This window comes from Elgaria multicarinata, chromosome 20, assembly GCF_023053635.1.
Source record: "Elgaria multicarinata webbii isolate HBS135686 ecotype San Diego chromosome 20, rElgMul1.1.pri, whole genome shotgun sequence".
Taxonomy (NCBI): Eukaryota; Metazoa; Chordata; class Lepidosauria; order Squamata; family Anguidae; genus Elgaria; species Elgaria multicarinata.
In genome coordinates, this window is record NC_086190.1 from 12938367 (window position 1) to 12953824 (window position 15458).

Genomic DNA, 15458 nt, shown 5'->3' on the forward strand with positions numbered 1-15458 from the left:
TTCATTTTCATGTCCTTTGCAAACAACTGGAAATGAAGCCCGTACATTCAAATCTCTGGGAAATGAACCCCTTGCATTATGCTCCCTTTACACTGTAATTATCTCTGGTTTCAAATCCAGCCTGGATCAAGTCAAGAGGCCATCTAGCCTAGTATTCTGTTTCCAGCAGAGGACAGCTAGATCTGTTTATTTTAGGCCAGATCTACACGTGGTTGCGAAGGCGCCTTTTTTAAAGACGTACCTAAAAGAAGCGCCTCTTTCTTTACTGTGTGTACTGTGAGCTAGGCAGCGCCGCCTGCGGAAGACTCTCTACCCCATTCAAAGACGCTGCTCTGGCCTGTTTCCCCTCGCGTGTTCTTCCATTCGAATAATTCCCCCTCCCACCCGGCGGCTCTTCTGGCGCGTCCCGGCAGCGGCGGAGGCTCCTCCTGCAAAACACTTTTCTCCCTCGGTGTGTTTGTATTTGCGTTTGCGTGCGCGTGTGCGAGCACATACCGAAGAGAGTCCCGGAGAGATGACACCGCGGGGGAGAGCGAGAGGCAGGAGCTGAACTCGTCCACCACACGCACGCAAACGCAAATACACAAAAATGCAGAGCGGGAGGAAGATGGAGGCGAAGATCGCCACTGTGCTCCTCCCGGTCCACGTAAGGTGTCCGTTCGCCTCTGAGTTCAGAAGCTGATGGGCATCTAGACTGGATTGCGCCCTTAGCCTGGATCCAAACCCGTTGCCTTTAAAATGGGCTTGGACCAGACTGACCTTCAGAGCAAGGGTATCGTCAGCTAGAGGACTGCCCTCTGTGAAAAAGGATATAGGCCACCCCCATATACCAGAAGATCCTAATCTGCCTTACAGCCTGAATAGGTGCAGTGTTGAATCTGTATCTTCGCAGAACTTCAAAACCAACCAACCACACATTCGAAGCATGTACACAAATAATAATAATAATAATAATAATAATAATAATAATAATAATAATAATAATAATAATAATTTATTTCTTACCTGCCTCTCCAATTGGATTGAGGCGGGGACAACAGCAATCATAAAATACAGATTAAAAACATAGCAAACACTGTTAAAAACATCCTAAAAGCATCCTAAAATTCCACTGGATAGGCCTGCCGGAAGAGATCAGTCTTGATAGCTTTCTTGAATGCTAAAAGACTGTCAGTTGATGAGTCTCCTCCGGCAGGCTATTCCACAGTCTGGGAGCAGCAGAAGAGAAGGTCCTCTGGGTTATGGTTGTCAGCCTAGTCTTTGCTGACTGAAGTGGATTCTTCCCAGAGGACCTGAGTGTGCGGGGCGGATTGTACGGGAGAAGGCGATCCCGCAGGTAGCCTGGACCCAAACCATGCAGGGCTTTAAAGGTGATAACCAACACTTTATACTTCGCCCGGAAACTAATTGGCAGCCAGTGAAGAGATTTTAAGACTGGTGTAATGTGGTCACCCCTAGGTGTACCGGTGACCAACCTGGCTGCCATATTTTGAACTAGTTGAAGTTTCCGGACTAGGCACAAAGGTAGCCCTATGTAGAGCGCACGTACCAAACCGCACACGTTCTCCCCCATCCGTGGGCAAATGCCCGTTCCCGTATCGAAGACTCCCCTGGAGCTAGTCTTGGGAGTCTTTCTCCTGCAGCCTCCCTTTGGCGCCATCTTGAAAATAGTCCGGCGTGTTCCATTCCGGCCTAAAGCGCAGGATGTAGCTTTTAGGGAGGTAATAAGCCGCGAGCTGCCCGACGACGCACAGCAAAATGGAGCCCATCTGGACGGCGGGCCGGAGCTCTTCCTTGACGGTGGCGTAGGTGGGGATGAAGACCACCAAGGCCAAGAAGAAGGTGATGGCGCCGAAGGTGATGCCCCGGGCGATGTTGTACTTCTTGGGGGGCGTCTCCACCATGAACGTGCAGAGGAAGGACACGAAGGCCAAGCAGCCGTTGTGGCCGTGCATCACGGACAAGGCCGCCCAAGACTGGATGTTGCAATGGAGGAGGACTTGGGTGGGCAGGAGCTTGTAGTTCTTGGCCAGCATGGGTGGGGTGCTGTAGAGGTATCCGAAGCAGAGGAGGCCTTCGACCAAGAAAGAAGAGGCCACGACGGCCCAGGGACGCCTCTGGATGAGGGTGTGCAGGAATGTCCGGCGGCTGTCGGCAAAGTCATTGGCCAGCATGATCTGGAGGGCTTTGGCCATGATGGTGGAAAAGCAAGGGTTGAGGAACAGAGCTAAAGAAGACTGCTGCAGCTGGCACAGGACCGAGCTTGGCTTTCCGACGTACAGCCCGGTGCTGATGCAGAGTAGCCCTAAGCCAAGCAAGGCCAAGAGGCACAGGTCTCCCCCGGCGGCCTGCACCACCGGCGTTCCGCGGTTCCTCAGGAACAGCGCCCCCGCCAGGCAGGTGAGCGCCAAAGCCGAAAGCGACAGAGCCAGCAAGGCGAGGGCCAGGGGTTCCAGCCAGAAGAGATACTTCTCGCCACGCTCGTAACACCGCGTGCTGTTCCTGGGGGACCATTGGGTGGCGGGGCACAGGCTGCAGGTCGAGTCCTCTGGAAGAGAGCAGGGAGAAGCGGGTCTTTATAGAGCTGGGGAAAGGGCAGGAAAGGGCAACTCAAATGATCCAGGGTCTGGAGCGTCTCCCCTACGAGGAAAGGTTACATCAAACTGGGATTGTTTCGCTTGGGGAAAAGGAGGCTGAGGGGAGACAGGATAGAGGTGGACCAAATGATGGACGGTGTGGAGAATGTAGACAGGGAGACATTTTTCTCCCTCTCCCATAATACTAGAACCCAGTGGGGTCATCCCATGAAGCTGATCGGTGGGAGATCCAGGACAAATAAAAGGAAAGGCTTCTTCACCCAGCGCAGAGTTAAATTATGGAACTCACTGCCACAAGATGTAGTGGTGGACACCCATTTGGATGGCTTTAAAAGGGGGTTGGATACATTCCTGGAGGCAACGGGTATCAATAGCTACTAGCCCTGATGGTGATGCGCTATCTCCAGTATCCAAGGCTGTGTGCACCAGTTGCTGGGGAACATGGGCGGGAGGGTGCTGTTGCACTCATGTCCTGCTTGTGAGTCCCTGTCCGATAGCTGGTTGGCCACTGTGTGAACAGAGCGCTGGACTAGATGGGATCTCTCCCACACTAGAGGCATTCAAGAGGCATCTGGACAACCCTCTGTCAGGGATGCTTTAGGGTGGATTCCTGCCTTGAGCAGGGGGTTGGACTTGATGGTCTTACAGGCCCCTTCCAACTCTATTATTCTATGATTCTATGATCCAGCAGGGCACTTTTGATGTTCTTATGTTCTTAATTACTGATTTATTGAATAGATTTATATCCCACTGTCCATATTTAAAAATATATCCTAGAGGGAGAAATACCCATACGTCCTGCCAGTTGGTGAGCCGTGGTTGTAAGTTTGTCTGTATTTTACATTGGGTTCTTTAGTTTTGGAAGAAAAGAAAAGAAAAGAAGAATCTAGTAGGGCAATGGGAAGACACCCCCCCCCCCTTGCAATGCCCGGGAAATGTGTATCCCACCTCTTCTTTTCAAGAGCTGCTGTCCCCACTGTACGGAGACTGCGGTGCGGGGAGTTCATGGCGACCCCCCCGGACCTTCTCACCTGTCGAACTGCTGTAAGTGCCGCTTTCGCAGCCGATGCAGTCATAACAGCAGAGGTGAAAGCCTTTCATGCGACGGATCTGCCCGGGGTGGCACGTAGTGAGGCAGTCCGAGCGGGGCGCCTAGGCGGAAGGGAAGAGGAGAGGCAATGTTATCAACTCCATTCCGGCCCGTGCAAGAGCAGTGGTGACCATGGGGTTGAGAAGGTCTTGCTCGAAGGGCCTCTGTCAGGTATGCTAAAAGGTTGTCACACAGAGGAGGGCCAGGATCTCTTCTCGATCCTCCCAGAGTGCAGGATGTGGAATAACGGGCTCAAGTGACAGGAAGCCAGATTCCGGCTGGACATCAGGAAAAACTTCCTGACTGTTAGAGCAGTACGACAGTGGAACCAGTTACCTAGGGAGGTTGTGAGCTCTCCCACACTAGAGGCCTTCAAGAGGCAGCTGGACAAGCATCTGTCAGGGATGCTTTAGGGTGGAGTCCTGCATTGAGCAGGGGGTTGGACTTGATGGCCTTAGAGGCCCCTTCCAACTGTTCTATTAGTCTATGTTTCTATTGGCTTCACCAACGAGAAGACGTCTCCTTTGTTGGATGCTTTCTTGAGTTGCAGAAGGCAGTGATAAGGGAGTTTCTCATGTGCAAAGAGATCGGGGCTTTCTCTCTCTCTCTCTCTCTCTCTCATTTACCTTCTCATCCTCTGTGTGAAACTGGACCAGGCGTTGGTCTATCCTCAGTTGGCTGTCGAAGTCTCCGAAGCTGACGTGTTCGAGCTGGCTGTTCCGCCAATGCCACCCAATGACCTCGTAGCCCATGTTGACGCTGCGGTACTGGTCGAAATGGAGCGACTGGTTGCTGACGTTGAATTGGATGGTCCTCAGCTTGTCCATCAGCTGGAGGGGGAGGAGAAGAAGGGCTTTGTGAATGGATCCCAGGGGATGGTTCTGCTCTTTCCAACGTTGTGCCTTCTGGTTTTACCTTGGAGCCCTGAGAACTTCCTGGGTCTGTTTGAATCCCACTACATAGAAGAGGGCAAGTGCTCAACCTCTACTGATCCAGAGGCCAGGGCTAAGCCTAATGGGCTTACAGTGCAGGAGGGCAGATTTCGGCTGACCATTAGGGGAATCATAGAATCATAGAGTTGGAAGGGGCCTATAAGGCCATCGAGTCCAACCCTCTGCTCAAGGCAGGAATCCACCTTAAAGCATCCCTGACAGATGGTTGTCCAGCTGCCTCTTGAAGGCCTCTAGGGTGGGAGAGCCCACAACCTCCCTAGGTCATGGGTTCCATTGTCGTACTGCTCTAACAGTCAGGAAGTTTTTCCTGATGTCCAGCTGGAATCTGGCTTCCTTTAACTTGGGCCCGTTATTCTGTGTCCTGCACTCTGGGGGGATCGAGAAGAGATCCTGGCCCTCCTCTGTGTGACAACCTTTTAATTATTTGAAGAGTGCTCTCATGTCTCCCCTCAATCTTCTCTTCTCCAGGCTAAACATGCCCAGTTCTTTCAGTCTCTCATCCAGCTGCCTCTTGAAGGCCTCTAGTGTGGGAGAGCCCACAACCTCCCTAGGTCATGGGTTCCATTGTCACACCACTCTAGCCATCAGGACGTTTTTCCTGATGCCTACTGGAATCTGGCTTCCTTTAACTTGAACCTGTTATTCCGTGTTGTGCACTCTGGGATGATCAAGAAGAGATCCTGGCCCTCCTCTGTGTGACAGCAAGAGCAGGTGGACAGTGGAACCAATTGACTAGAAGGGTGGTGCGGTCTCCCTCACCGGAGTTCTTCAGGCAGAACCCAGACAACCACCTGTGGTGGATGTTCTACCTCTGGATTTCAGAATAACTTAAGAAGAGCTCTGTTGGATGAGACCAAGGGTCCATCTAGTCCAGCGTTCTGCTCACAGAGTGGCCAACCAGGAAACCCATGAGCAGGATATGGTGCAACAGCACCTTTCCTGCCCAGGTTCTCCAGCAACTGGGGTACACCGAACCACTGCCTCTGATACCGGAAGGATTGTATTGCCATCAGGACAAGTAGCCATGGATAGCCGTCTCCTCCAGGGAGTTGCCCGATTGGATCAAAACCAAAAGGGACTGCGAAGCGCTCCAGAAGGATCTCTCCAAACTGGGAGAACGGGCCATCAAAACGGGCCCCTTGTGACTCTATCATCCCAACGACGCGGCTTTTGGAACGATTCAAAAGTGCATCCAATTTTAGGAGCAAGCATGAATAAGAGAGATGTAGAGATAGAGCGGGGCTGGCGGACTTCTGGCCTTCCAGACATTGTTGGATAACAAGTCCCATCAGCCCCAGACAGCATGGCCAATTATAATGGGAATTGGACTCAAGCAATATCTGTTTTCCATCCCTGGTATAGATGGAGAAATTGGTTCCTGACTTCTGCAGTAACCCAGGCACTGGGTACCAGCCTGCATGTGTGTGTTTAAAAACATTGCAATGGGTACCAGGGCTGGATCTACACTACTGCTTTAAAGCGCTTTATAACAGTTATAAAGCGCTTTAACTGCTTTAAAGCACTATAAAACTGTTATAAAGTGCTTTAAAGCAATAGTGTAGATCTGGCCCAGGTATCCAGTGGGTACCAAACACACCTGCAGATCCATTCATTCATTCATTCATTCATTCATTCATATTTTACATTTATATCCTGCCCTTTTTCCTCCTTAAGGAATTCAAGGCGGCGTACATAACCCTCCTCCTCTCCCTTTTATCCTCACAACAACAACCGTGTGAAGTGGGTTGGGCTGAGAGCCTATGACTGGCCCAAAGTCACCCAGTGAACTTCCACGGCTGAGTGGGGACTAGAACCCAGATCTCCCGACTCTCAGTCCAACACTCTAACCGCTACACCGCGCTGTCTCTTTCAGTTTGGCAGAAGCGGCGGTATTCCAAAGGGTTGAGGAATGACTAAATTGACTCACAAGCCTCGCTCCCTGTTCCTATGTATGTATGTATTTATAAAATGCACTGATCGCCTCTTTTCTGTGATCGGTTCACCCAAGGCGATGAGAATAAATAAAGCAGAGACAATATATATCAAGTAACCTGTAACCCATTTATATCCCACTCTTCTTTGCCAACCTGGTATCCTACAGATGGTTTGGACTTCAATTCCCATCATCTCCAGCCATCAGGAATCCTGGGAACTGTAGTCTAAAATGCCTGGAGGGTACCACGTTGGGGAAGGCTGACGTACAGGATTCTCCCCCTCCATTTCACCCTCATAAAGTTGACTGCGAGACAGTGACTAGCCCAAAGTTACTCCATGAGCTTCATGGCTGAGTGGAGGATTCGAACCTGGGACTCTCCAGGCCTAGCCCAACTCTTAGCTTGAGGGCTTTTGCTCCTGCCCCTCCCTGTGTCCCAGGTGTGTACCCAGTGTGTACCCCACTCCACCGCCCCCCTCTGGCCCCATTTAAACCAAGTGTGCCCTCTCACTCTCACCAGCCCAGCCTGAATTTCTCTGCTTATTCCTACCCACCCACCTGCCATGGTTTGATGCTTCTCTTCTGGCACTGCCCTGTTTCGCAGTGCAACGCCTCGTGGAGCGCGTAGGCCACGCTGTACACTGCGCTGTACACGGCGAAGGTCTGCCGATGCTCAAGCACTGCGCTGAGGTTGTGGCGGGTAACGCGGTCGCACGGCACGCACTCCGTTCTCAGGATGTCGGATCCTGACCACTCCGACTCCTCCTTGGAAGCCCGGCAGAAGTCGTCCTGTTGGGTCTGCTCCAAGAGGCGGTAGACGTAGTTCTTGAAACCGGGGACATTCCCGCCTTTGATGATGAAACCGATGACCGTCCCGATGGACTGGACTTGGTCCAGGCTGGTGACCACGTCGGACATCACCCACGCTTCCGTGGCCAGCCACACCTTCTTGCTCAAGCCGAGCTCAAAGCACACTTTGAAGAGGGCCCGGACCGGCCGGTCGCTGGAGATCAGGATGACGACGTTGACTTTTGTGTCGTTGATGGACCGGATGGTCCGCCTCAGCTTCTCCTGGAGGTCGGGGTTCGACACGTCCGCCGGGATCAGCCCCTCGTAGGCGATGCAGATCTTCCACTTGGCCACCATGGAGGACAAGAGGCTGAGGCCTTCACGGCCGTAGTCATTATCGCTGCCCACCACGGCGATCCAGTTCCACTTGAAAGCCACCAAGAGCTGCACCATGGCTTCCAGCTGGTTCTTGTCGCTGGGCACGGTGCGGAAGAACGAGGGGTACAGCTCCTCGTTGTTCAACTTTTCCATGGTGGCTCCGTAGCTGACCTTAGATAACAATCGTATCAATTAGTCAAGGCTGTGCAAGGGCTCAAGTGACAGGAAGCCCGATTCCGGCTGGACAGCAGGAAAAACGTCCTGACTGTTAGAGCAGTACGACAATGGAATCAGTTACCTAGGGAGGTGGTGGCTCTCCCACACTCGAGGCCTTCAAGAGGCAGCTGGACAAGCATCTGTCAGGGATGCTTTAGGGTGGATTCCTGCATTGAGCAGAGGGTTGGACTCGATGGCCTTGTAGGCCTCTTCCAACTCTGCTATTCTATGATTCTATGCAAGGGCTCAAGTGACAGGAAGCCAGATTCCGGCTGGACATCAGGAAAAACATCCTGGCTGTTAGAGCAGTACGACAATGGAACCCATGACCTAGGGAGGTGGTGGGCTCTCCCACACTAGAGGCCTTCAAGAGGCAGCTGGACAACCATCTGTCAGGTATGCTTTAAAGTGGATTCCTGCATTGAGCAGAGGGTTGGACTCGATGGCCTTTTAGGCCCCTTCCAACTCTACTATTCTATGATTCAAAGTCCAGGCCTGCCCTTTGCCAGAGAGCCCTTTGCACCATCCGTGACTCTAAGCTGGCAAAAAGCCCTCCTAGACAATGAGCTTATCTAGATGAGGCTTTTACCGGGGCTTTTGCTTCCAGATTCTTAGCGGGATTAAGATCGGCTCCTTTACACGTGCTTTTTTTTAATGGTTCTTTCTTTCTTTCTTTCTTTCTTTCTTTCTTTCTTTCTTTCTTTCTTTCTCTGCCTTTCTATAAGTTTCTTGATGGAACCACTAGAAGGTGGTGTGGTAGAGTCAAACTGCAAATTACACATTATAAATATAGCGGCATTCGGGAAAATACCAGACTTTCCTCATTTGGAAGAAAACTGCGATAATGGTAGCAAAGCACGGGAGAGGCCCTGGAGGATGACGATGTCACGTAAAGTCCCGCAAACTACCATGAGTGAGTCATCACGAGCGCACAATAAAAGCCTCATGCAGAAAGGCTCAGTAACTCCAATTCTCCCTTACATGATTTGTGCAGTGCTCCTTTCTTCAGGGTGGGAATACTGCCGCCCCTGCTACCCCCATGAACTGAATTTTGAGGAAGTTTTTTCCTCCTTTTACCTGTGGGATCAGAAAGAAGCTAAACAGCTTAGCCGTCACCGTGCAGAGTTCTGAGCTGTGAGGCCCTATGACTGCTGTTACTCGGGTCTGGTAGTCTGTGTAGTTGCAAAGGACTCCGATATTACTGGTGCCCACCCTGGACAGAAACAGCAGGCTAGGTTGGAGGGCGACCACGGGTTCCATGCAGTTGTCGTAGATGTCGTAGCCAAGTTTGATTCCGGGGAGGAGCGTGCTGGAGTTGTTGATTTCCTCCACGGCAAACTTCATCCCCAGTGCCCAAATCAGACCGGCAGCATAGAGCCTGCGGAAGGGGAGAAAACGGGGAAAGTGAGGGGTCTCTCCCGCTATCGCTGATGTTCAAGGGTGCGTGCCGTTCCATTTTTAGCCAAAATGCCCCCCAAAGGAGATATCAGAGAACTGAAGGGTGTGAATTTGGTCTTGATTAACTTTAGAACTTATACTAACTGTATAAGTGTGGTGTAGTGGCTAAAGTGTTGGACTGGGAGTCGGGAGATCCGGGTTCTAGTCCCCACTCAGCCATTGAAACCCACTGGGTGACTTTGGGCCAGTCACAGACTCTCAGCCCAATCCACCTCACAGGGTTGTTGTTGTGAGGATAAAACGGAGAGGAGGAGGATTATGTACGCACCTTGGGTTCCTTGGAGGAAAAAAAGGTGGGATATAAATGTAATTAATAACAATAATAACAATAATAATAATAATAATAATAATAATAATAATAATAATGTACTAAACACCCCGGTGGGGAGCCAAGCAAAGTCTGAACAAGCAAACATCACTACAGGCAAAATTGTAAATGGAAATCTATTTAATGCTTTGTTTTAGAAAATTACAAAATTCAAAGGAAGGAACACGGTGGTTATTCGAGCATAAGAATAATTATGCTCGAATAATTATGCTCGGTAATTACAGGGAAGGAGAATGTAGCAAAAATATGAGATTAATTGCAATAATCTTTAAATCTTCTTGGATGTGAGTATTTAAGGGGGTCTTGGAGGTATGTAGGTGTTTAGCAAGCACTATCGGTGCACATGGTGCCTTGCGGAGAGTAACCCAAGAAGAAACTTTAAGAATCACTTATAATAATGTGTATAGGGTAGAAGAGGCTTTGCAAAAAGAAAAGAAAAGAAAAATGGGTCTTGATTTAAGGGAGGAGACGGAAATGGCTTAACAGGGTTTCACAGCTGTTTCGGACACAGTGATCCTCTTGACAGGAGACAGAAAGTCAATCTACACATTTGGGACAGTCACACGGCACTGCCCCAACCTTTAAACTGGTTGTGCAAGTTTAAATGCTTGTCCTGTGCTTTAAAACCATGTACAGTTGAGAAAACTAGCGCATTAGGGAAAGGAAGCCAAGTTAGAACCTAAAACGGCATTAGCCCTTTTTGCTGCAGCGTCACTTATTTGGCTCAGGGGGGGGGAGGATTCCTCCGTACCTCTCCGTAGCCCCCCGACTGTGGAATGATCTCCCCGACGAGGCTCGCCTGGCACCAACACTGTTATCTTTCAGGCGCCAGGTCAAGACTTTTCTCTTCTCCCAAGCATTTAACAGCATTTAACAACGCTAAGCTAGGATGACCATATTTTGGAAACCAAAAAGGAGGACAACATGGTCGCCTCTAAGGGGACGTGTCCAGTACCAAGGGGGCGTGCCCACCCAAACATAGCCTTGGTCACATGTCTGATTTTACAGCACACATTTAAGACAAATCTGTTCTACATAACATCTTAACGTTAAAATCACTGAAAGAAAGAAGTGAGAGATTCAATGTATCTGAAATTAACTTCACTCACTCCTATTTTTGTAGGTTTTGCTGTACTTTGAAGCTTTTGCTATACTCTGTGTGTTACATTCTCCCCTTCCCTCAAATATCTTTTCTGACTGTATCTTCACTCATTGCAAGCTGCTGCTGTTGTTAACAGGGTTTGCTACTGGCCCCAGATCTGTTTCAAATTTGGTATGGCTAAAGCTCTACCTAAAAGCGATCATGGTGCCAACTTTCAGCTCTTTATCTTTAAAAATGACAGTTTTAAAAATAATAATTTTAAAACCTCAATTTTTTAAAACTTCCTTAAAAATCAATGGGTGAACGGATCTGTTTCAAATTTGGTGTGACTAAAGCCCTTCCTAAGAGCTACAATTGTGCCAAGTTTTGTGTCTTTATCTTAAAAAATGACAGAGTCATAAGCATTTTTGTTAATTCCCATTAGAGCTGCCCTTTGAAAAAAAATCCGGATTTCCCCTCCCCTTCCCGGATTTGCCATCAAAAACCCAGACAAACCCGGGCAAATCCGGTCATATGGCCACCCTACCTAAGCTTGATTTTTAACGGACCCCAGAACTGTGGTTTTTAAACAGATGCTGTTGTTTTTATACTGTTGTTTTTGATGGTTTTAAATTTTGTGTACTTTTAATGTTTACTGTTTTTAACTTTTGTAAACTGCCCAGAGAGCTTCGGCTATGGGGCGGTATATAAATGTAATAAATAAATAAATAAATAAATATTCATAAACATGGGGCACCACTCTAGCCATTAGACGGAAGGATTTGCAAGTTTAAATGCTTGTCTTGTGTTTTAAAACCATGTACCGTTCAAGGAGCTAGCACGTTAGGGATATCAAGTTAGGACTTTAAACAGCATTAGCCCTTTTTGCTGCAGCCTCACGTATTTGGCTCGCCAAATTCCTCCTTATTTATTTATTTATTTATTACACTTATATACCGCCCCCATAGCCAGAGCTCTCTGGGCGGTTTACAGAAATTCTAAAATTGAGATAAAAACAAGTATACGAAATTTAAAATTTTAAAACACAGAACATACACACATAAAGCATTAAAAATCGTTAAAAAACTAAACATGTGGGTGATTGAGATGTGCCGCCATATGCCTGAGCAAAGAGGAAAATCTTAACCTGGCGCCGGAAAGATAGCAGCATTGGCACCAGGCGAGCCTCGTCAGGGAGATCGTTCCACAGTCTGGGGGCCACCACCGAAAAGGCCCTGTCCCTCATTGCCACACTCCGAGCCTCTCTCGGAGTAGGCACCCAGAGGAGGACCTTAGATGTTGAACGCAGTGACTGGGTATATTCACGTCGGGAGAGGTGTTCCATCAGGTATTGTGGTCCCAAGCCGTGTAAGGCTTTATAGGTCAAAACCAGCACCTTGAATTGGGCTCGGAAACATACAGGCAGCCAGTGCAAACAGACCAGTGCAAGCTTACCTCTCACAGTCGTAAACTTCAGGCAAGGGCCTCTCCGTCACGAGGCTGGTGTGGACTTTGAGAGGGAACAAGCCGCCCAGCATGTAATCTCCCAGTCTTCTAAACTGGGAAGACATGCAACGATAATCCTGGGCCATAGCCCAGTCTAAACTGACCCCCAGCAGGAGGAAAGCGGACATCTCTGCTTTGGCTGTTTTCGGAGACCAGATTCTGTGCGGGCAGCCTAAAGGGAGAGGAAGACACAACGGGAAGACCTTTAGAATGCCAAAGGTTTCGTTAAAGAGAATTATCGATGGCCGGGAAAGAAATGTCCCAGGGGAATTTGTTTAGCAAAGTATATATCCCGTGCACGCGGGTAGGTGCGGAAGAGGACTCGGTTAGCCACCCGTGCTAATCAAATCCCCCGCAGCGGTCGCTGAGTTGAGCTCTTTTGCAAACCACTGGCCCAGATCCGCTGTTTCCTCCCCAGATGGGCATTATTCAAACTGAGATGTCATAGAATCATAGAATAGCAGAGTTGGAAGGGGCCTACAAGGCCATCGAGTCCAACCCCCTGCTCAATGCAGGAATCCATCGTAAAGCATCCCTGACAGAGGGTTGTCCAGCTGCCTCTTGAAGGCCTCTAGTGTGGGAGAGGCCACCACCTCACCAGGCAACTGATTCCATTGTCGTACTGCTCTAACAGTCAGGAAGTTTTTCCTGATATCCAGCTGGAATCTGGCTTCCTTTAACTTGAGCCCGTTATTCCACGTCCTGCACTCTGGGAGTGTAGAATAAATTGCAAAATGCCTGCTTGAATTAGCTAATCACAAGACCCTGAACACACATCTGTGCCTAAAATGGTTGGCTGGGAGCAAAGGTTTATGTTTTTTTTTATTATTAAATTTTTATTCATTTTCAACACTATATAAACATAGATAAACATTACCAAAATATAACTGAAACAAAACACAATAAGAAAAAAAAAACATCAAATATCTGCTGCATACATATTGAATGATTGTTGAGTACAAATATCAAAAACTATTACATATACCTTATCATACTACAACATCTTCGTTCTTAACATAAAAGTGCACCCCCCACCTCGGGATCATTCTTGAGTCCAAAATCTAATCGTTTCTTCTGCTGGTGGTTTCCCACTTCCCTTAGTAAACACAAACACTAGGAACTGTTTCCAAATTCCTTCGAACTCATTTATTTTAGTTACGCCTTTTCTCCACTTAATATTACATGTCAGTTTATCATTAATGGCTATGTCCCATACTTCTTTGTACCATTCCTCAATAGAATATTCCCCTTGGACCTTCCAGTTCCTAGCTACCATCAGTCGTGCTGCAACCAACAAATTCGATATCAGCTCTATAGTTCCTTTTCCACACTTTATATCTTCAAATAGTGACAGCAATGCTATTTTTGGTGTTTGTTCTATTTTCATTCCCACTATTTCTTCAATTTCTGAGAACACCATCTTCCATAATCTTTGTACATATTTGCATTGCCACCACATATGTAAATACGTTCCTTTTTCCCCACAACCTCTCCAACAATTTGCTGAATGTTGATCACTTATCTTATTCAATCTAACCGGGGTTAGGTACCACCTCCATAGGATTTTAAAATAATTCTCCTTTATTCTTACTGATAAACTTCTCAACACTCTTTGTTTCCATAGTCCCTCCCAGCTCTGTCGCCCTATTTGTATCTTCAAATCTGATTCCCAAACCATTTTCTCTGTATTCTCTCTAAACTCCTTCTCTAACAATATTTTATATATTTCACTCATTAATCCTTTTGAAACTATACTCCCTCCTTTCCCTTCCTCCTTACTTACTACTAATTCTTCAAACCTCGTCATCTTTCTGCACATTCTATTATCTTTAATCCACTTTTTATTCCATTGCTCTAATTGACCATATTCTAGCCAGGATAGCTTCTTCTCCAGCAAAGGTTTATGTACCGAGTGCAAACTCTGCCCAGAACGAGCAATGTGGCATTTGAACGAGGCCAGACCCTACAGGGCGCTAGCTTGTTGGTTGTCTGGTCTTTCTTGAGAAATAAATGTTGGGTTGCATCCGCCGAAGGTCTGCGAGTCTGATTCCACCCTGAAGGATAAAATTGGCACAGTCCTCCAGGGGAACGAACCTCTTTCTGCCATTTAGGCAACCATTTTGGCGAAGCCAAGCCAGGAGCCTGTCCTGGACCACCTGCACTCTCAAGAATGTCTGATTCTGTGCTCGGAAGTGATCACCGGGTCCATTTGGAGCCGCCGGCCAGTCTTGCGGACGTGAGAGAAGCCAGAGGCTAAGGGACGGGTGCTCCGGAAAAGGGAGAATCAGACCAGACCTAGCGGACCAGGGAGCCGTCGGATGCGACTGGCTGGAGTATATCTACGCGCCTGTACCGGTTGAAAATTTGGAGTGGCCCCTCAACTGAAGTAGAAAGGAAGAAACTCCGTTAGGATGGGTGTTAAGAAACTGGGCAAGGTTTAAAATGGATTTTGGGCTTAAAATGACCAAGAACAAGTTAATTGTATTGTGTCAACGGGAGTGGCCCGTGTATTGGAACCCCTACGGCCCAGTAAGCCTATGCGGCAGGGTCTTGCTATTTACTGTTTTACTCTGTACAGCACCATGTACATTGATGGTGCTATATAAATAAATAATAATAATAATAAGGATGGTGAGAAAAGTGCGAACTACTTTAGGAGGACATTACGATCAAATCCCCTACATAGACTCATGGTTGAATTGGACTAATTTGAATCCCCCTTGGTTGGTAAAGTGTAAAGGCCAGATGTGTAAAATAATGCTCGCGAGCGTGAAAAGGGACTCCAGTTGCGTCAGGAGGAAAAATCGGTTGTCCTGCCACCGCCACCGGACGACCTGATGGAATTTGCAAGTAGGGCTCCCCTACTTGCTGCAGGAGCGTCGGGCCAGGGAGAAGGAGAGAGAGGGCGTGTGTTCACATGGGGAGGAAGAGGAGGGGGACAGATCCCCCTCCCACGGGATGTTTGTGCCTTTTGTAAAAAGAATCATAGAATAGCAGAGTTGGAAGGGGCCCACAAGGCCATCAAGTCCAACCCCCTGCATTGAGGGATATTGGAGGCGGGAGTGTCCTGGTAGAAGGAAAATTGAGCAGGGTTTTGCAGACTATGGATCCCTGACTAGGGCGGAAAGG

At 48.4% G+C, this 15458-nt stretch overlaps 2 protein-coding genes across 2 annotated transcripts in view; one reads left to right on the plus strand and one right to left on the minus strand.

The window, feature by feature from the left end:
- Positions 1–1382: 1382 nt before the first annotated feature.
- On the minus strand, positions 1383–13004 carry TAS1R3 (taste 1 receptor member 3). The gene is made up of 7 exons (XM_063145152.1): positions 12928–13004; positions 12279–12501; positions 9034–9334; positions 7132–7911; positions 4314–4517; positions 3629–3749; positions 1383–2548 (listed from the first exon to the last, which is right to left on the minus strand). The coding sequence occupies exons 2-7, from the start codon at positions 12455–12457 to the stop codon at positions 1617–1619; spliced, it is 2517 nt and encodes an 838-aa protein (XP_063001222.1). The 5' UTR covers positions 12458–12501; positions 12928–13004; the 3' UTR covers positions 1383–1616.
- A 1291-nt stretch (positions 13005–14295) lies between these two features.
- Positions 14296–15458, plus strand: part of INTS11 (integrator complex subunit 11) — a 41405-nt gene continuing 40242 nt past the window's right edge. The window contains exon 1 of the mRNA XM_063145061.1: positions 14296–14662. The gene's annotated coding sequence lies outside the window, so the exon portion shown is untranslated. The remainder of the gene's footprint in view (positions 14663–15458) is intronic.

Bases quoted from the DNA above. Each gene is read 5' to 3' on its own strand.
- TAS1R3 (XM_063145152.1), bottom strand. From the start codon at position 12,457: ATGTCCGCTTTCCTCCTGCTGGGGGTCAGTTTAGACTGGGCTATGGCC. The intron at 4,518-7,131 runs GTGGGTGGGTAG...CTCCCCCTCCAG, and splicing joins GAAGCATCAAACCATGGCAG to CTGATGGACAAGCTGAGGAC. The intron at 3,750-4,313 runs GTAAATGAGAGA...CCTTCCGCCTAG, and splicing joins TTCACACAGAGGATGAGAAG to GCGCCCCGCTCGGACTGCCT.